Source organism: Hemiscyllium ocellatum, chromosome 14, assembly GCF_020745735.1.
Source record: "Hemiscyllium ocellatum isolate sHemOce1 chromosome 14, sHemOce1.pat.X.cur, whole genome shotgun sequence".
In the NCBI taxonomy this organism is placed as follows: Eukaryota; Metazoa; Chordata; class Chondrichthyes; order Orectolobiformes; family Hemiscylliidae; genus Hemiscyllium; species Hemiscyllium ocellatum.
Genome location: NC_083414.1, coordinates 21722860 through 21745734, shown reverse-complemented (window position 1 = coordinate 21745734; position 22875 = coordinate 21722860). Strand labels below are relative to the sequence as shown.

Sequence of the window (22875 nt, the reverse complement as noted above, 5' to 3'; positions counted from 1 at the left end):
TCCTTCAGTATGTGGTCTAGAACCAAAGGAGGTGTCCCTGAACTCTTGTTACATCATTTTTGAAAGCTTCCCACTGTCAGGTGTTCCTTTACCTGTGAACAGCCTCCCCCAATCAACTTTGAAAGTTGCTGTCTAATACCATCAAAATTGACCTTGCCCCAGTTTAGGGCTTTAACTTGTGGAAGCTATCATTTTCCATAACTACTTTAAAACTAATAGAATTATGATAATTGATCCCAAAGTGCTCCCTGACTAACATCTCAGTCACTTTCTGTACCTTATTTCCCAGGAGGATATCACGTTTTGCCCCTTCTCTAGGAGGGCCGTCTACATATTGGTTGAGCAAGTTTTATTGAATAGACTTAACAAATTCCTCCCCATCCAAGTCCTTAACACTATGGCATTCACAGTCTATAGTCTCAGAGTAAGGAGCGAGCCTTTTAGGACTGACTTGATAAGAAATTTCTTTACTCAGAAGATCATGAACCTTTGGAATTCATGAGGGCCGTGGATGTTCAGTCATTGAATATGTTCATGTCAGTAATCTATTTATTTCCAAATACTAAAGATATCATGGGATAGGGGATAATGTGGGAAAATGGCATTGAGGTGGATGGTTAGTCATGATGAAGAATGGTGGAGTTGACTGGAGGGGCTGAATGGCCTACTCCTTCTGTGTTCCTAATTTACTACATAGCCTAATTTAACATGTTTGTGCTGGTAATGCAGAGCCAAATTTGTAGTTTGCATGGTGTCATGATCTTGGATCAGAACTGCAAAATTGCAATAAACATTTTCAACATGCAATTCCAAAATGTGTGTTTTTTTAAAAAGAGGACTGATGCAGCAAAAGTGGCTGCCGATGTAAATTAGGTGACTGTCTGGAGAGAGAGAGAGAGAGACCCTTGGAATGTCATACCTAAAAATGTGAAAGGGACGTCAAACAGGGAATGCCATTGCTCCACAAAAGAGAGACAGCTGGTGATGGTTTAACTTTAGGGTCACTGTGCCTCAAGCGAGGGATGAGGATGAGATGGAGAGTCCTTCATTGTTGCCTCAGTTAACTCAGGCTGACAGCGCCACTATGCATTGTAAACCTGCCATCCAGCCAACTGAGCTAACCAATTAGTTCAAACAACAAGCTTTCAAAGGGTCAAGAGGCAAGTCTAAAGAGACTGGACTAAAATCTCTTTTAACTACAAACGTAGTGAGAGATTGGACAACTTCCGGTTCAACAGTCAGCCGCTTTTGTGGGTATGTCCCAAACTGCAGACACATTTAATGTTTTCTGTTTCAAAAATACACAAGAAACAGCGGTTAAAAAAAAAGTTCCATCTCTGCTAGCATGTGCTAATGGAGCTGATGCTCTCTTGTGAGTGCTACTGTGATTGAAGTTTGTGTGTGTGTGTGTGTGTGTGTGTGTGCGCGCGCGCAGAATAAGGTATCCATGTGTACAAGCCTGGGCTCGAGCGTTAGTGAGCAGTGCAGGTCACAGTTGAAGAACTATCCCCTTGTTACTCCAGTGCTGCAGATAAAGGGTCTTGCTCACTGAGAAGTCGAAGTCCCTGAGCTAGAGGCCAGACAAAAGGAAGCAAGACAATAGAAGGACCTTCTCTCATCCTGGTTACTGGAATTTAGTTCCAATCAAAAGGAATCAGAACAAGACAAATTCAACCAATCTGCTAAACCAAGAATCTTGTCATCAATATTTCAATTACGGGTGTAAATGCTGCTGGTGACCTTCACTGTAACTGCTGTAAAGTTCAATAGCACCTTTTCATAAATAATTCAGAGACCGATCCATGTATTTCATTTTACTTTTTTGACTCTCCTCATTCCTAATTTGTGTGTGTGTGTGTGTGTGTGTGTGTGTGTGTGTGTGGTGTGTTACTAATTCTTCTCGTGTTTATTGATAATAAACTCACTGTTTGTTAACTCAAAAATGCCTTCTTAAATAGTTTCCTTTTCAAACATAAGTCATTTGGGTCTGGTACCCACAAGGGAAAGGATCTATTTTTAGCCTAACTTGTTGCAAAACAAACCAAGGGGGTGGGTGAATAAAGAAGGCAAGACAGTTTGTCCCTTCTCGCCCGGGAGCTTAACATTTTGGGGTATCTCATCTGGAACTATAACAATCAGGGCACTGAGTGCAACAATAGGTTTGAAAGTAGGAAGTGTGAGATTTTTAAGCCGCATTCTTAAATGGTAATTTTAGGGCCACAAGGAAGCCAAACTGTGGATAATTGTAATTTAACTTTTATTTAAATGAAGTCCCTCGGCAGAATTCCCAATCTTTTGGTGTTGCATCAGTTTTGTGTCTAGTTGGATGACTCTGTAATGTTGAGATTTAATATAATGTTGAGATTATTATTCAATAGTACTGTAGTTGTTACAATTGCTGTAGTTTGTATTTTCAATCGGAATGTGGTACAATTTGCTTCATGTCTGGGCCTGCTAGCTCTGGGATTTATTTATCTGTACAAAATGTCCCTTTATTACCGCCTTTCGCAGTTACAATTTAAAATACGCTAATGTTGAGTAAAGTTAGTCCTTGGCATATTTCATAGAACTGTAAGGCTTGGATAAGGAAGCATCCATGATGGGGAACAAATGCAGTGTGCAACACTTGAAAGGTTCTACCTTTACACTGCCAGTATCCTGAAATTTGTACTTTTGGACATTATTAGTATCTCCCAATATGTGCCAGGAGAGCTGTCTTTGTCATGAAAACATTAAGTGCTGGAGAAGCAGAGTTAATGTTTCGAGTCCAATATGATGTTTGTTTGGAATGCATTGAGACGTCAAGTACTAAGTTTTGTTTCTCCCTCCTCAGGTGCTCTCAGAATTTTTCCAACATTTTATGTCTCTAATTCAGATTTCTAGCATCCACGGTATTTTATTTTGGTCTTAGAGTTGTCTTTGCCACTTATGCTTCACAAGAAAACTGATCCCAGAGTTCTGCAATTGGCTACAGGATGGCTTCTAGAATAGGATGAACACTTCCTACGTCAGTGCCTGAAGCTTATACCGTATTGGAAGCTGTCAAACTACCACAAGGGGTACTTTCAGCCAGCCTACACTACACAAATATAACAAACTTGGGATTTTACCGTACAATTGAAGATGGGCTACGAGATCTGAGGGGCATATAAGTGGTGAAAGGAATCAGGAAGGATAGCAATTATCTATACACCATCGTGGGGTATTCCTAGAGATGGGAATGGCAGCAGCTCAGCCATCTCATCAAAACTCTCTCCAAACTCTGAGACCTAGGACTTTGCTTCTCCTTCTGCAACTAGATCCTTGACTTGTGCTCCACTGGTGCCCCACAGGCTGTGTACTCAGCCACTTATTATACTCCTATACACTCATGCCTGTGAGGCCAATTTTAGCTCTAACTTCATTTACAAATTTGTGATGACACCACTGTAGTGGGTCGGATTTCAAAGAACGATGAGGCATCATACAGTAAAGAAATGGACCGCTTCGTTGCCTGCTGTAAAGACAACGATCTCACCCTCAATGTCAGTAAAATGAAGGAGCTAGTCATCGACCTTAGGAAATGGAGTGGAGGACACGTCCCTCTCTGTATCAATGATGCTGAGGTGGAGGTGGTCGAGAGCCTTAAGTTCCTAGAAGTAAATATCACCAACAATCTATCCTGGTCTATCCATATTGATGCTACAGTCAAGAAAGAATACTAATGCCTCTACTTCCTGAGAAGGCTAAGGAAATTCAGCATGTCCACAATGACTCTTATGAATGTTTATAGAAAAATTCTATCTGGATGCATCACAACTTGGTATGGCAACTGCTGTGCCCAAGATTGTGGCCATAGCCCAATCCATCAGGAAAATCAGCCTTCCTCCCATTGACTCTGTCTACACTGAGAAGGATCCCTTCCATGCTGTTTATACTGTCTTCCACCTTCTTCCATTGGATAGAAGATACAGAAGTTTGAAAATATGACAAAGAACAAAGAAAATTTACAACCCAGGAACAGGCCCTTCGGCCCTCCAAGCCTGAGCCAATCCAAATGTACTGTCTAAACCTGTTGGTCAACTCCTAAGTATTTGTATCCCTCTGCTCCCCACCTACTCATGCATCTGTCCAGATGTATCTTAAATGAATCTACCGTGCCTGCTTCTATCACCTCTGCTGGCAACACGTTCCAAATGCCCACCCCCCTCTGTGTGAAATACTTGCTTCATGTATCCCCCTTAAACTTTCCACCTCTCACCTTGAAAGCATGACCTCTTGTCATTGAATCCTTCACCCTGGGAAAAAGCTTGTCTCTATCCACCCTGCCTATACACTTCATGATTTTGTAAACCTCAATCAGGTCCCCTCTCAATCACCTTTCTTCTAGTGAAAATAAACCTAACCTACTCAACCTCTCTTCATAGCTATCACCTTCCATACTAGGCAACATCCTGGTAAACCTTCTCTGCACCCTCTCCAAAGCGCCAACATCCCTTTGGTAATGTGGCGCCCAGAACTGTACACAGTATTCTAAATGTGGCCGAACTAATGTCTTGTACAATTTTAACAGGACTTTCCAGCTCTTATACTCAATACCCCGTCCAATGAAGGCAAGCATACTATATGCTTTCTTGACCACTCTATCCACCTGTGCAGCAACCTTCAGGGTACAATGGACCTGCACTTCCAGATCTCTCTGCCCATCAACTTTTCCCACCAACTTAATTAAGAAGTTCTTCCCCGCTGTTATCAGATTTATGAACAGACCTCTCATGTATCTTCCTTCTCACCTATCCACTCCACCCTCCCTTCAGACCTATCACCTTCATCCCCATCTCTATCCACCAATTGCACTCATAGCTACCTTCTCCCAAGCCCCACTCTCTTCCATTTATCTTTCCACCCCAGAGGCTCCCTGCCTCATTCCTGATGAAGGACTCTTGCCCGAAACATCGATTTTCCTGCTCCTCAGATGCTGCCTGACCTGCTGTGCTTTTCCAGCACCACTCTAATTTTGACTCTCATGTACTAGAGCTGATCTTTCTCTGCACCTGTAGCTGTAACACTGTATTCTGTATTCTGTTCTATTACCCTGATGTACTTACATAAGGAATGATTTGTTTGGTTAGCATGTCATGTTTCTTGGTACATGAGACATTAATAAACCAAATCAAATCTCCAAATCAGAAGGTGAATTTTCACTGTTGTCAGGAAAATTTTGGCAAATGATAAATGCTGTGTTAGCAAAGAGCAACATTTTAATCATTCTCCCTGTGGTGATAGAGTCAGGTGATAGAGTCCTTCAAGTGCAAATCTTCCCAAATGGTACATCATGAACACCAGAACTCCGAGTATCAATCCCATGATTTCAGATTATATCTGATTACACAGACATTGTTACATAGGTCAATGGCTTTCATACAAGAAACAGCAAAAGTGCTGTTAATGTTCAAACATTCATGGATTTCTAAAAATAGTCCTGCTAGCCTGGGCAAAAGGACTCACTAATTCAAAGTGCAGGCTCTCCACAACCTTCTTAGGGAAACTAAGAAAAATATAATAGCATCCTATTGTGGCATATGTATACATCAGAACAAAGCATTTGTGTGTGCCAGAATAAACCAGTTTTGTTTTGGTGTTGATTCGCTATGTGATGCGTATTATTTTAGAGTTGCAAAGATTTCACAATGACAACATGTCCGACCTTCAGCAAGGAACTCTGAGCAAGCTGACTTGTGAGAGCATTTGAGGACTAGACACAAAACGCAGTTTTTTTTTAGATTAGATTAGACTTACAGTGTGGAAACAGGCCCTTCGGCCCAACAAGTCCACACCGACCCGCCGAAGCGCAACCCACCCATACCCCTACATTTACCCCTTACCTAACACTACGGGCAATTTAGCGTGGCCAATTCACCTGACCTGCACATCTTTGTGACTGTGGGAGGAAACCGGAGCACCCGGAGGAAACCCACGCAGACACGGGGAGAATGTGCAAACTCCACACAGTCATTCGCCTGAGTTGGGAATTGAACCCGGGTCTACAGGCGCTGTGAGGCAGCAGTGCTATCCACTGTGCCACCGTGCCGCCCTCCACTGTGCCACCGTGCCGCCCTAAGTTCTTTAGAGAAGAGGAAAATGGTAATGAACATTCTCATTTTCAGGTGCTAATAGTACAAAGTTCAGTTACATTAGCAGAGTTTTCTACTTTAGAGGATGCTTGATAGTGAGATAATCACAACATCATAGTTTTACAATACAGAAGGAGCCCATTCAGCCCATCATGTCTGTACAGTCTCCTAAGAAGCTACTCAGCTAGTTTCTCCAGCTCTATCTCCTTTAATCTCTCACTTTCGAATACTTATCCAGTTCTCTTTTGAAATCCTCTTATGGCAACTGCCTCCACTATTCTCCCAGGCAGCGGATTCCAAATCCTATAACTCTCTGAGTAAAGAAGTTTATCCACTTCTCAGTCCCATCTCTCCTGGGTTGTTAGTAAATAAACATAAGGGGGGACTTCCATTCATTATCGCACTATAGAAAAAAAGTGATATGACATTCAGAGTTAAAAATATTCTTCACAAACCTTTGAGCGTTAAAATGATTAAGATGTGATTGAAGATCACTTTTTAACTCTGAAACATTTGAGTCTATCAAGCATACAACTTAAAAAGATATGCCGCCGCGGTTTCCCTGTGCAGCAGAATATAATTAAATGTATATAATATTCATTCTGCACAGTATTTTAACAATATTATGGTTATGATGTATTTACATTTAAAGTTTTACTGTGGACCTGGGTGGCGAACAGCTGATTCGGCAAGTTGGTTGCAGACACTTATGCACGAAAACGGCCACAATTTTCAAATGTTGTACAGGATTCTGGAGCCAGGACTGCCTAGGTGAGTAATGAGATTTGATTTTGTGAGTGAGAGAGACTAACCTACTACAATGCTTTCTGGGATGCAAATTATGTGACAGTTTTATATTTGCATATACCGTGACTGATAAATTTAATCTATTGTTCCACTTGATAAATATTGTTTTTAACAATATTGGTGTTACAGTTTCTGTAATATTATAGCATTTCATTTCTGAGCTGCATTGAAAGTTCAATATTCTTGAGTTATTTCATATAATCAACCGGATTTTAGAAACAAATCAAATACAATTTGCATATAACTGGTTTCAATATAGAGCTACAAGTCTGTGTCACTTATATTCTATCTTAATATACTTTGAAGTTCCTAAGGCTGACCAACTTGCAGTAGCATAGCGTTTATGTTATTAGACTAGTAGTCCAGAAACCTGGACTAATTAGCTGGACATGTGGGTTCAAACCCAACCACCTTAACTGAGGAATTTAAACTCTGTTAATTAAGTAAATCTGGAATTAACAAGTTTTAATCAGTGATGGTGACTGTGGAAACTGCTGATTCACAAAAGGGAAAGATATCTGCTATTCGTGTCTGGCCAACATGTGACTTCAGATTTACAAAGTTTGGCTGATTCTGAACTCTCCTCTAACAGTTGTATCAAACCATTATGAAAACGTAGAGGAAGGATATGACTGAGTACGCCCCGAGCATTGACTTCAGGACACAAAAGTGCCTCCATCCCACTTACTGTGCAGAGTCCTCCTCACTTACACCTGGGGACCTGGGTCAAAATTGGGAGAGCAGTCCTAAAGAATTAAAACAGTCATGCTTGTACCTAACAACCAATATCCTGGATTCCTTTTTTATCATCTCTAGTATGTTCTGTCCCACTGGAAGGAGGAGGCATGAGAGGTAGTGACACAGTAGCATACAATCAGGAGGAAGTGGTCCAGGGAATCCTCAATATTAACACCCAATCCTATGACATCTCATGCATCAAATCAAAATATGGATAAAATATAAAATCGCATCCTGATTACCACCCATCAGTGTTCCTCCGTAAAAGAAGAACTGAGCGTATCGATGGTGCAGAATGTACTCTGATTGAGGGACTTCAATGTCTATCATCAAGTGTGCTTCAGTAACCACATTACTGATCAAACTGGCCAAGCCCTAAAGGACATATCTGGCAGACTAGTCCCATAACAAGTGATGAGAAAACCAACTTGAGGGAAAACCCTATTTAAAGTTATTCTCACCATTCTATCTGTCACAATTGCATCTATCCATGATAACTTTGGGAAGAATGATCATCACATTGACGTTTCATCTTTGCGTTGAGAACTTCCTTCATTTTGTTACATTGTACCACTAGGTGCTAACTAGAACAGGTTGAGCAGCTTAAATAAAACAAAGAACTGTGGATGTTAGAGATCTGGAACAAAAACAGAAATTGCTAGAGAAACTCAGCAGGTCTGGCTGCATTATTTGGAAGAAAACAGAGTTAATGTTTCAAGTCTGGTGATTCTACTTCTGAACTGTCAGTAGCTAGGAAAAAGTAGTATTTATGCTGAAGCAGATGTGGTGGGGGGAACAGGAGAGGTAAATGAGTAAGCTGCTGGACCTGCTGAGTTTCTCCAGCAATTTCTGTTTTTGTTTCAAGCAGCTTAAAACTGGGCTCTTATGAGGCTGCGTGGAGCATCAGAAGCAGAATTATTCTACACTACAATCCATAACGTCATGCTCCAGCAATGCAGCAAATGCCACTCCATTATTGCCAGCAAGACAAGAGTCAGGCCTAGTTCCATGAAGATTGTATTGCAGGAGCAGCACTAGCTGTACCCAAAAATTAGAGACCAACTTGTGAAGCTTAACAGCAGAAGAAACATGCTAAAAACAAGTGAAGTGATACTGCAACTAATGAATCTGAATCAATCTCTACAGTCTGGCCATATTCAGTTGTGAACTGTAATAGATAATTAAACAAATAATTGGAAGTAGGAGAAGGGGGAGCAGAGGAACACCATGATGCCGGAGTCCAGCATGTGACTGTAAAGATAAGACTGAAATATTTTTAACCATTTTTGTGAGAAGTTTTGACTATCTGATCCATTTTGGCACTTGTGATATTTGTAACATGACAGTTATCATTTTCAGCAAATCTGATTCATTCTACATGGAATCAAGACTGATGGCACTGGATACAGAAAAGGCTATGAGTCCTAATAACACCAAAAATGAGTCCCCAGCAGTGTTGCCAAGTGGAATTTATTCACCAATAGTCTCCTCATTCATAATTAGTTTGACTTCCTCCAGCTCCTGACCTCATTACAGCCTCAGTTTAAACAGAGACAAAGAAAAGCTAAGCTCCACAGGTGACTTGAGAATAAATGCTCTTGACAACAAGGCAGCAGTTGACTGAGTGCAATTTTATGGGACCATCGTAAAACTGAAGTCAATGGGATTTGGGAGGACACTTTCCCCTGGCTGGAGTCATGCCTTGAAAGAAAGAAAGGTGACTTTGGTTAGTGGATGTCAGCCATCTTAGCAGCAAGATATTCATGTTAGATTTTTTTTTAGATTAGATTACTTACAGTGTGGAAACAGGCCCTTCGGCCCAACAAGTCCACACTGACCCGCCGAAGCGAAACCCACCCATACCCCTACATTTACCCCTTACCTAACACTAAGGGCAATTTAGCATGGTCAATTCACCTGACCCGCACATTTTTGGAGTGTGGGAGGAAACCGGAGTACCCGGAGGAAACCCACGCAGACACAGGGAGAACGTGCAAACTCCACACAGTCAGTCGCCTGAGTCGGGAATTGAACCCGGTTCTCTGGCGCTGTGAGGCAGCAGTGCTAACCACTGTGCCACCGTGCCACCCAATAGTCCTTGTGGAAGTGTCCTAAACTAACAATTTTCAGCTGTTTCATCAATTACCTTCCCTCTGCCACAAGTAAGAAATGGAGATATTTACTAATGATTGTACAGTGTCCAATCCTATTCACAGCCCCTCAGATACTGAAGAATTTCTGGATAACAAGGTCTGGATAACATTAAGACATGAACCGATGAAATGGCAAGTAACATTTCTCTCACAGATGTGCTTGATATTAAGAACCTTCAACATTAGAGAATCTGGCCATCTCCTCCTGACAAACAGTAGCAATATAATTACTGAATCCATTGTCACCAATATCTTGGGATCAACATTGACCAGCTGGACCTGCCATGTAAATATCTTTGATAACGGAAGCAGATCAGAGTTTGGGAAATCTGCAATGAGTAACTCACTAGCTGATGTCCAAAAGTCTGCCCACCCACAAGGCACAAATCAAGGGTATAATGGCATACCTATTTTCCTTGTTTACTTACCTGAATGTGTGCAGTCCAACACACTGAAGAATCTCAACACTGCACAGGGTTATGTAGTCTAATTCAGTCCATCCACCACTGGCACACAATCTATAAAGTGCACTGCTACAATGTATCAAAACTTCTTTGACAGCAGCTTCTGAACTATGCAGACTTTACCACCTAGCATGTCACACATCATCCTGACTTGGAACTAAACCGTCAATCAGTTATCATTGTTTGGTCAGAATCCTGGAACACTCTCCTAAACTACACTGTGGTGTACCTAGACATTAGGACTGCAGCAGGTTCAGTAAGTGGCTCATCATCACCCTTTCAAATAATGTCTTGAAAGATCTATCATAAGTTGCTTGTGAGAATGCAAGGGCACGGTATTTCTATCTATGCAGCCTTTAAGGTAGGCTCTATGGAGGCATAGTGTAAAGCTGTTGTCATCCTATTACCTCTCCTATAAAACTAGATATAATTAACATTCTTTAATTTGCTACCATTAAATGTCTAACAATTATATCTAACACACTTATCCACCAAACTACTAAGTATTGGAAGTTGATTTAGTTTGTTGTGATAAAAATCGACCATTTTAAAGTCTGCTTCGCTCAAGCAAGCAAAGATTTTATTGGATCATATACAAGAAAGAAGGTCATCATCTTAGTTACCCAAAGAACTCCTCAAAAATACCGAGTTTTCACATTTATTTACAATTCGCAACCTCATGCAGGTTCCTATTATCTCAAACTTCAGCCTTGATTCTGCTAATTGCCATGGTAATTCATCTCTGTGTCTTTTTGTCTCTTGGCTCTGTGTTGCAAAGAATAATATGCTTAAACAGGCTGTATTGCTACAACTTGGAAGAAATCAAGCATAGCTACACCAAGTATTTCAAGATCATAATGCATTTTAATTTTAACTTGACTAATATTAGCCCTCTTGACCCTACTTCAAGGGGATGCCGCAATTACAACTTTAAACATGCTTCATAGATCAAAGTTTAGAGTACGTGGTCATGATTTGGTAATTTGTGCACAAAATGCATTTAGCTACATGGCTCAAATATAATGGTTTGGAAACAAAGAACAAGAGCTGTCCTTTTGATTAAAAGAATTTTCTTTTAAATGGAATTGTCCATGCCCACACAATAATAGCAGCATTGAGGTCTGACTGCTAACTTTTATTGGGTCATCAGTATTCAGAATTATTGGGACTTACGTTTTTGATTTTTCCATCATTGGGCAAGCTTCGCTTGTTGATAGCAAGAATGGCAATGAAGAGAAGCAATTGGAATTGGAACCAAGTCCAGCAAACAGAGTGGGAAAAGGAAGCATATAGGCATGGGTCCTGAAATGCGTTTACAAATTTGGCTAATAACATTGTGCTGCTTATTTGGTGAATAATTCGAGCAAAATGGCAGCTCCCACCTGTCAGTAGTGCTGTAGTTCTGGCCCAGTACTTGGTTGCCCTGATGATAAAGATACATTTTGGAGTCCGTTTCCCTTCTGGACATTCGGCCTAATTGATTCTTCTCGGCAATCTTGAGTGTTTGTTCAGATAGAAACAGATCAAGCATGATTCAAAATTAATTTCCTTTTAAACAACATGTGTGTCAGTGAGTTCTGGGTAGTTGCGTGAGGTGTGTTTCGGTATATGGTTCAAGAGAATTTCCATGTTTCCTTCTCTCTCTCTCATACTGGGTCGGAGGTTGGGTATGGTTCCTCTTGTATTGGTGTTGTCTGGATGCACCAGTGAGTGAAATAACAATTATTTGTTCTTCTCTTTCTTTCTCAGTATAATCCTGGTGATCTCACTGTCACCACCAGTTATACTCTATTGAGCAGTTACTAGACTCCAGTCAGAACTAAAGAACATACACACTCACTGATTGCTGCAACCCAGTAGGTGACTTTGTTCCATAGCTGTGCTCTTTGTAAAAGCTCAGTACAAGTCAGAAGAAGCTGGCAAACCTGGCTGATGACACACCAGTGTTACTCACCCCTGTCCCAATATAATACATAACACATTCTTTTTTGACCTTAGATCATGGCAGTGAATCACCCTCTTGAACCATTCATGAGCTGTCACTACACCCATGTTACTGTTGTGAGATCCAAGTTTTTTTCCCAAATGTTTGGATAAAAATTGGAGGGAAATTTGCTCTCATATTTCTACTGCCCTTGTCATTCTAGGTGATAGAGATCATGTATTTGGAGAGATTGGTGTTTGGGATGCCACTCAAACAGGCTGCTTTGTCCTGAATGGTATTAAGCTTCTTCATAGAATTGCTACTACTCAGCGATTCCATACCTCTGAAGAATATCCCATCCAGACCTACCCCATCCCTGAATCCCTGAATTTCCTATGGCTAACCTACCTGACCTGCACATCCCTAAATACTATGAGCAATTTAGCATGGCCAATCTACCTAACCTGCACATCTTTGGACAGTGGGAGAAAACCAGAGTGCCTGGAGGAAATCTACACAGACAGTTGCCTTAGGATGGAATCAAACCTGGATCTCTGGTGCTATGAGGCAGCAGTGCTAACCACTGTGCCACCGTGCCACCCCCTTGAGTGTTCTTGAGTGTTAATATAGCAGTGGTAGTTCAGGCAAGTGGACAACATTCCATCATGTTTCTTACACAACTAAGCAATCCTGACTTGTATTTTACAGATCATACACAGAGAACAAGGTTTCAGTTTGAGGAGTCAAGACATGAGTTACTCACCTCAAAGTTCCAAGTCCAAAACTTATGCCATCACTCCAAAATACAGTGGTAACCTTTTTGGGAAAATCTCTCCCTGGCCCTCACAAAGCAAGTATTAGGTGCAAGATGGTCCTAGAGGATTGAATGCTTGTTTTGTTGGATACTAGAGGCTAGTACAGTAATAAAGAAGGCTAGAACAATGCTGAATGATATTACTAGGTAAAATAATCAGCAATAATTATAATACAGATATACTATTATTTTCCATTCATTATTTCTATGTGTAGCTATATGCAATGTTGTGCCTTGCTTTTTATGTGCAAAAGAATATAATAAAATCTTTCATATGGAAGGAAGACATTTAGGCTATCATCCCTGTACCCATCCTTTGAAGTAGCTATTTAATTAGCTTCAAGACATTCTTCATTCACATTACTCATATCCTCCATTCTATAAGATATTTATGGAAAGTTGAATTTAGGTTTACTGCATTAGTAGAGCAAATGACCAGTTTGAAGCAACCTTTTGAATCCTTACTGTGTGTAAGAGATTTTTAATGATGGAGAAAGAGAAAAAGGGTTATAAAATAGGTATAAATTAAGGTGTGAAAGGGACAGAACGGGTACTCTTTACTAAGAGCAATAATGTGGAGGTGCTGGTCTTGGACTGGCAGGACAAAGTCAGAAGTCACGTGACACCAGGTTATAGTCCAACAGGTTTACTTGAAGTCACACATTTTCAGAGCGCTGCAACTTCGTCAGATGAATTTCACTTGACCTGGTCTACCAAGAGCAAAGTAAACAAGACAAAAATAAGGCAAGACAATGGATGATGGGGTTGTGGTGTGTTGGAAATGTAAGAAAACCAGAAGACAGGTATAATACAGTCTGTTTGTGAATATATGAAATTCAGTGTTGAGATTGCGAAGCTGTAAAGTGCATAAGCAAAAAAATGAGGTGTTTGTCCTTGAACTTGCATTGTGTTTCATGAGAACATCGCAGCTATCCCAGGACAGAAATGTGACCAAGGGAGCAAGATGGTTTATTGAAATGGTAAGCAACTGGGAGGTAAGGGTCATTCCTTTGCATGAAGCGGAGGTGCTCCAAAAAGCAGTCACCTAGTCTGCCTTTCATCTTGCTGATGCAGAGGAGACCACATTCTGAGCAACAAATGAAGTAAACTAGATTGAAGGAAGTACAAATACAATACTGCTTCACCTGGAAGTTGTGTTTGGGGCCTATATATTGTTTTGCTACTAAATAATGTTTTGCAAATGATCTGTTGTAGATCTTGCTTAATACATTGTTAGATGCAAAATCTAAAAACGCTCATGTCATGTAAAATAATAACATGTTTTCTGCTTTAGAATGCCCTGGTGGGTCAACAAATCCTTGCAATGGACATGGCATATGTTTGGATGGAGTTTCAGGGAATGGAACCTGCATTTGTGAGGTCAGTTCACACTTCTTAATATCATATTCATTTAATTGCTTGGTATATCCCTTTTACCATGATGAACTTTTACACATGAACTTCTTACAGTTTACAAAATGACTTTTTTTTGGTGAAGGAATTGTGTTTTGGAAGATAATTGTATTTCAAGTGACTGTTTCATCAATGCCTTACTATTTTGCGCATTACAAAGAACAAAGAAAATTTACAACCCAGGAAGAGGCCCTTTGGCCCTCTGGCCCTCCAAGTCTGAACCGATCCAAATCCACTGTCTAAACCCGTCGCCCAATTCCTAAGGATCTGTATCCCCCTGCTCCCCACCTACTCATGCATCTGTCCAGATGCGTCTTAAATGAATCTTCTGTGCCTGCCTCTACTACCTTTGTTGGCAACGTGTTCCAGGCACCTACCACCCTCTGTGTAAAGTACTTGTCACGTGTATCCCCCTTAAACTTTTCACCTCTCACCTTGAAAGCATGACCTCTTGTTATTGAATCCTTCACCCTGGGAAAAAGTTTATCTCTATCTACCCTGTCTATACCCTTCATGATTTTTTAGACTTCAATCAGGTCCTCCCTCAATGTCCTTTTTTCTAATGAAAACAATCCTAACCTACTCAACCTCTCTTCATAGCTAGCACCTTCCATAACAGGCAACATCCTGGTAAACCTTCTCTGTACCCTCTCCAAAGTGTCCACATCCTTTTGGTAATGTGGCGACCAGAATTGTACACGGTATTCTAAATGCGGCTGAACCAATGTCTTGTACAACTTTAACATGACCCGCCAGCTCTTATACTCAATACCCCATCCAATGAAGGCAAGCATGCCATATGCCCCTTGACTATTCTATCCCCCTGTGTAGCTACCTTCAGGATACAATGGACCTGAACTCCCAGATCTCTCTGCTCAACAACTTTTCCCAAGGCTCTTCTGTTTACTGTATAATACACTCTTGAATTAGACTTCCCAAAATGCATCACCTCACATTTGCCTGGATTGAATTCCATCTGCCACTTCTCTGCCCAACTCTCCAGTCTATTTATATTCTCCTGTATTCTTTGACAGTCCACTATGCTTTCTGCTACTCCACCAATCTTCGTGTCATTTGCAACCTTGCTGATCATACCAACAGTGCCCTCGTCCAGATCATAAACAACAGTGGCCCCAGCACTGATCCCTGTGGAACGCCACTGGTCACCTTTCTCCATTTCAAGAAACTCCCTTCAGCTACTACTCTCTGTTTCCTGTTGCTCAACCAGTTCTTTATCCACCTAGCTAGAACATCCTGCACACCATGTAACTTCACTTTCTCCATTAGCTTACCATGGGGAACCTTATCAAACACCTTGCTAAAGTCCATGTATATGACATCTACAGCCCTTCCTTCAAATATCAACTTGGTCACTTCCTCAAAGAACTCTATTAAGTTGGTAAGGCATGATCTCCCCTGTACAAAGCCATGTTGCCTATCACTGATAAGCCCATTCTTTTCCAAATATAAATAGATTTTATAAGTAGATACCTTCTCCAGCAACTTTCCCACCACTGACATCAGGCTCACTGGTCTGTAGTTACCCAGAATATCCCTACCACCCTTCTTGTATAGAGGGACAACATGAGCAATCCTCCAGTTCTCCGGCACCTCACCTGTGTTAAGGATGCTACAAAGATATCTATTAGGGCCTCAGCTATTTCCTCTCTCGCCTCCCTCAGCAATCTGGGATAGATCCCACCCAGTCCTGGGGATTTGTCCACCCTAATAACCTCTAGCCTACCCAACACATCTTCCCTACTTATGTTAACGGGATCCCGGGTAATCAAACTTCTACTCTCATCTCAACATTCATCATGTCCCTCTCCTCAGTGAACATGATGCAAAGTAATCATTGGGAATCTCACCATTTTCTCAGGTTCAAACACAGCTTTCCTTCCTTATCCTTTAGTGGACCAATCCTTTCTCTAGTTAGCTCCTTACTTCTTATGGAAGAATAAAAGGCTTTGGGATTCTCCTTAATTCTGCTCGCTAAAGCTATTTCATGAACCCTTTTAGCCTGCTTGATTCCTCGTTTAAGAGTGGTCCTACTTTCCCAATATTCTTCTAGGGCGCGTTCTGTTCTTAGCTGCCTGGACCTTATGTATGCTTCTCATTTCCTCTTGGCCAATTGTACAATTTCTCCTGTCATCCATGGTTCATGAATCTTGCCTTTCCTATCCTTTGCTTTCAATGGGACATACCAATCCTGCGCTATCTTTAACATATCTTTGAAAGCCTCCCACATATCAAATATGGACTTCTCTTCAAATAGCTGTGTCCAATTCATATTTCCCAGCTCCTGCCTAATTTTGATATAATTGACCTTGGCCCAGTTTAGTACTCATCCCTTACAACCACTCTCATCTTTGTCTACGAGTAGTCTAAAACTTACAGAATTGTGGTCACTGTTCCCAAAGAAATCCCCCACCGCAACTTCTACCACCTGGTCTGGCTCATTCTCCAATACCGGGTCCAAAATGGCCCCTTCACTCATCGGACTATTGACATACTGCTCTAGAAAACTCTCCTGGATGCTTCTTACAAATACTACCCCATCCAGACCTCTGACGGATCCCAGTTAGTGTTGGGAAAATCAAAATCTCCCATCACCACCACCCTGTTGCCTCTACATCTTTCCATAATCTGTTTACCTATTTGTTCTTCTACCTCACGCTCACTGTTGGGAGGCCTGTAATACAGCCCCAACAATGTAACTGCACCTTTCTTATTTCTCAGCTTCACCCATAATGCCTCACTGCTCAAGCCCTCCATGGTGTCCTCCTTTAGCACAGCTGTGATATCATCCCTGACCAGCAATGCAACTCCTCCCACCCTTCCCTTTTACTTCCTTCCCCATCCTGCATTGTTTACTGTTTTATGCTCATACATTTCTAGTTATCTACTTCAGCCATATGGTGTTGGATTATTTACATGCAGTTTAATTGCAGTTCTTTTCTGTTACACTTTTCTTTTACACTTTTCTGTTCTGTAATGCTGGAATTATTTTCTATTGAAGTCATCACAGAGACTTTTTAGAACGCTGGTACAAGCAAAGCTCACCAGGTTTTTCAGACGACAGTTCACTGCTTTTAGAATATGTTTCTTCATATGTAACGTGATGTTAAATGAAGCTCCAGATAACAATATTTCTGCAGATTCTTGGGTTGTCTCCTAGTCTGTTGAAACTGATTTTCTTCTGCTGCAGCCAAAGTACAAAGGAAGTGTCTGTGAGGAGTGTGCAGATGAGGAAGCTTACGGCCCTGACTGTGTCTTGGGTAGGAAGATTTTTTTTCTGTAACTTTGAGTTAGAATAATGAAACAAACTTCACTCATTAAGAGTTCAACGTTAGCACAAAATGGTCAACAAAATTTACGTGTTGCCCAATTTCCTTTCAAATGCCAAAGATCAGTTTTGTCCATTGTAGTTTCTGCAGTAGTTAGATCTAGCAATCGACATAATGAAAACAAAAACATCAAATAAATTGTCTGTATTTTAACCTAATATTGAATAAATTACTGAGAAAACATAAAATATTTAACTTTTCTTCTTAGTTACGAATTGTTAAGTTTATTTAGTTGACTTTCTTGGAGATGAGATTGCTCTTTGCAAAACGGGTGATAGCAAATCAGTGGCCAATTTTATACCCAGCCCAAATTTTGCCCTTTATTACTTCCCCAAACATAAATGATCCACTATTTTTGTCCAAGGAAGCACTTTTTTTAGTCTGTATTTTTCACCCTTTGTCTGGTCAGTTCAGACTTGCAGCCAAGATGACATAAGGGTAATCCAAGCTATTTCCTGCCCTCTTTTGTGAGTCACTGGGATGTGTGCCTGTATATATTGGAGAAGTTGCTGTGCAATATTCTAAGTTTCAGCTTACAAATATTTCTGTCCTGTTGAAACCAAACTCACTATGCCAAAGAAAAAAATGAATATGTTGCCAGAGAGACACTGCATTGTGAGAACTGGCTTAAAATTACTCATGCATGTACTTATGATTCCGAGGAGATGTTTAAATGTGTTGTTGTGACAGTTCAATTGAGGCCAGCTCAATTCCTACATTGATTGATTGTGCAACACAGTAAACTTTCAGACTGATTGAGACAGCATTATATGCTCTGAAAGAAGGCTAGACAAGCATCAAATTTAGGAAAGCAATATAAGCTAACTGCTGTAAGCAGTCTGATGTAGGGGCAGTTTCCCTGATACTGAAGGCGTTCATATATTGAGGTAAAGCTGCATCATTTCTTCTCATAATCACTGTGTTGCACACAGGAAATATTCAGATATTGTAGCTTTACTGTAGTGATGCTTTATGGATGAGGCAATAATCTGGCAAAATTAGGGTAGTAGTTATAGAGCTCCTACAGAGCATATGGAGGTCAATCGGCCCAATGAGTCTGTATCGATGCTGCACAGAACATCCCATCCAGACCCACATGCTATCTCTGTATTTCCCATGGCTAGCCTATCTAGCCTACCCATTTCAAAACACTATGGGACAACTTAGCATGGTCAATCCACCTCACCTGCACATCTTTGAACTGCAGAAGGAAACAGGAGCACCGGGAGGAAATCCATGCAGACACACGGAAGACACGCAAACTCTACACAGACAGTCACCCAAAGCTGATGTTGCCTCCTGATGTTGTGAGGCAGCAATGCTAACCACTGTGCCATTGTGCTGCCCAATCATGTCTTAATCACAGAATATTATTTGTGTATCAACAGCAGGCAGCATCGGCTTTTACAAATTTTGCACGTGTCCTTACGTTTGTCAGAAAATTACATGTGCTGGCAATCAATGCGTGCCAAATATACCTCTGATATTACAGACACAGGACATGATCTTGCATCTCGGATATTGAAAGATACAATCATCCTCAAATGGCTGTAAACTCTGATAATAACTTGCAAACATAATTATTTTTTCCCATTTAGAGAACATTTCAGTCCTGCTTCAGATTGGGGATTAGGACCTTTGAAAGAATCATCAATAAAAATTGAGAACTTATATTAAATAATCATGATAAGTAGCATTGTAAGTTATAATTGTTGTGATCCTTCTTTATATAGACAGTATTTGTTGAGTAGAACTATAAAAAACGTAAGTGCTGAAAGAACAAGCATCAGTTTGAAGGAATGCATGGCGTGTTTTTGAAGCTACAGTGTATGGGAAAACTAAAATTGTTTAGTGGAAGGAGATATCCATTACTAGAAGTAAAGAATGAAAAAAAATGCACTTGCATTGTGCCTTTACAATCTGAGAGATGCCAATGCACCCTTGTATCAAAGAAATGCTGTTGAAGTTACTATTGCAAATGGGAAATACAGCAGCCAACTGAAATAAGTTAAAGTCGCACAGAGTGCAATGAGATCATGTGCTAATGGATGTAAAACTGCAATGGCCTTACAGCTCACAGGTAATATTAAGTGTATGCCCCACTAAAATATTGAAATTGGGTGAGTGGACTTGTTTCAAGAGTGTGGTGCTGGAAAAGCATCACCGGTCAGGCAGCTTCCAAGGAGCAGGAGACTTGACATTTCAGACATAAGCCCTTCATCAGTCCTCACTTTCTCCTGAGTGGACTTGTTTATCTGTACTTTGCAGTTGTTAAATTCAACTCTAAGTTACTATCACTAAGTTAGCTGCCTCACTGTCTCTAAAACAAAAATCTTGACAACTTGCCTCCTGTGTCATATCCAAATTTAACTGTATGGCCTTCAAACCTTAAATATTGTTTGAATTAAGCATTGAGCGAGAAATTTGATCATGTTACATCAGTTCGTCAGATCTTCAGACATCTACTAAATCCCTAATGTGATAGGAAGGAACTGCACAAACTTAAGACTTTTTTGTTAATCTTACATGGGATCTGGGAGTTATTGGCAAGGTCAGAATTTGCTGCCTATCCCTCATTGCCTTGAATTGACTGACATTTTATGTCATTTCAAAGACACTCAAGGGTCAACCATATTTCTGAGAGTCTGGAGTCACATTTGGGCCCCCAGCTGGGTAAGGATGGCAGAATCCCCTCCCTAAAGAACAATGGAGAAGCTGATGTGTTTGTAATAAAAATGCCTATCATTATAGCAGCTTTTGTAGTCACAGACTTTACTGAATTCAGAATTCATCATCTACAGTGGTAGGATTGAACATATGCCCCCAGAATATTAACTTGGAACTCTGGATTACTATCCCAATGATACCGCCACTACAGCACCACTCTGGATGTGGTTATTAGCCATTTTGGGTGGGGACAAACAGGATGTGCCATTAACTTGAAGCAGGACTTCTGTCCCTTAGACTTGCAGATAAAGGTCTCAACAATTTTTTGAGGTTCCTTTTTCAAACTAACTGGCCGTGAAAATGCCCAGCCTCAGGGAAACCACCTCTAAGGTTCCCCTGCAATGGAGGAGATAAGTAACGTGAAATAAAAGCAGAAAAGGCTGGAAACACTGAGCAATTAGCTTGCATCTGAACAGTGAACTTACAATTTCAGGCGTAGACATTTTATCAGATTTGGAGGGAATTGCAAATGTCAGAAACTAATATTGACTTACATACCTTTTAACCTATCAATGACTCCTAATTTGTCTTTGACAGGAAGTTCTGATGATATTCAAAATAAATGACAATTTGTTTCTGAGCTTTTTTGCTTCTGGATTGGCATAGGAGGAGTCTTTCTGTTGGAGTGTTAGGATTAGAACTGCATGTAACACAGCCATTCAGTACATGTGCTCTCTGTAGAATAATCTAGTCAGTACCATATCCCCATTCTATTCAGCAAGTTTATTTCCATTAAGGTCCAGCCATTTACCAATGAAAACATTGATTGCTTCCATCACTTACATTGACAGTGAGTTCCAGATCATTACAGTCATTACATAAAATATGCTTGCTAACATCTGCCCTTTTCTCTTCACTATGACCTTCAATCTTTACCCCTAGTCCTTGTATCATCTGTTAATCAGGACAACTATTAATTGCCTACCTCGGTTTCAAATTGTCATAATTTTGCTCACCTCTATAAAATCTCCAATGCGTAACAATCCCCACTTCTCCAGCCTAACACGGTGTCAAAAGTCCTCTAACTCTGGTCTTGTGCCTGCAGAGTAATTCATTCTATTGCATGTGTATACCCGTGTAGTACCTTAATCTTGAAGTTTATATTGTCTTGGGGTTTTGTTGGATCTAATAGTGCTGTGTGCTGATGAAATGCCCTTGTTTGTTTAATTGAAGCAGCACTCTGAGAACACTCAATAGGACTCTCATCCCCCTTAGCCTGTGCTGCAGCAGGTGTTAGCCAGGCTCCAGAAATGTGCATCTCAAAAAAGTCTTGGCCTTCAGCAAAAAGGCAGCAATAGGGAAAGAAACATATACGGGATGTTGAATGAACAATAGAGAAATGTTGACTGCCAAAAACTGGACTTCAAAACTTTCATTTTCAGTAACAACAGCAAACTTGCTTTAAGGGCATTCTCAATTAAGTGGACCATATCTATTTGTCTTTGTTGTGCCTGTTTTGTATGGCCAAGCTCTGCCAACCTATTGAGATCACCTGATTGTCCAGTAAAAGTAGGGCTTGTGCTCATGATTTTGCTTTACTTCCCTCAAGGAAGGTGAATTGCAAAATTAGCCATGCTGCTCATCAGGCACAGAAGATGGAGGCCTGATTTTCAGCAAGACCCCGGACCACTAGTGAAACATTTGAAGCCCCAACTTTGTGAATTAGGTGCTGCTTGTGAGACAACAAATTAAAACATAACTATAGTGAAGAGATTTACCATTTCAGTCAAATGGGAAAGTTTAGAATATGCAGGTTTCTGGTTGCAGATTGGCAAAAAGAAAATGGATCTGTTCATTTTCTTTAAATAAAAATTAATACAGTGTATTCCAAAACATAGAATCCATTTCTTCTAAATCATTATTTATTTTAGATTATGATGCTGTAACATGTTTCTGACCTCATAATGTTTGAACTCACCATTGTGTTCAAGGCAAGGTAAAGTGTTGTTCTAAATGTAATTAAGGAATTTTAAGCCGTTAGCTCCCAGTTTCCTGTCAGTACAAAACAATGAACAATACTTCATGTTTTAATGCTAAGAAAGCACTGTTGTGCAATAATTAAGGGACCATTTCTATTCATTAGAAGTGAAAACAGAAACTGCAGGAAATACTCCATTGGTCAGGAAGCATCTGTGGAGAGAGAAAAAGGATAATGACTTTCAATCAGAACTGGAAAATGTTACAGATGAACAGCTGTTGAGTAGATCTAAATTTGGGAAATAGTGGAAAAAATAGTTCTTTTATTCAGAGGAAGTTATTCAATGTTTGGCCAGGTTGAGAAAAAGTGGTGGTGAATGGGGAATGTATCCCATTGTGACCTGTCTGACCTTGGCACCTTCACTATTCCAAAGAAAAATTAGCCTCAGATCAATGAA

General features: G+C 40.5%; 1 protein-coding gene across 1 annotated transcript in view; it reads left to right on the top strand.

Annotated features, from left to right (window-relative positions):
* Positions 1 to 22875, top strand: part of stab1 (stabilin 1) — a 287180-nt gene that overhangs the window by 5698 nt on the left and 258607 nt on the right. Inside the window, exons 3-5 of the mRNA XM_060835476.1 lie at positions 6766 to 6884; positions 14308 to 14393; positions 17635 to 17704. Coding sequence (XP_060691459.1) covers positions 6766 to 6884; positions 14308 to 14393; positions 17635 to 17704 — 275 coding nt within the window. The remainder of the gene's footprint in view (positions 1 to 6765; positions 6885 to 14307; positions 14394 to 17634; positions 17705 to 22875) is intronic.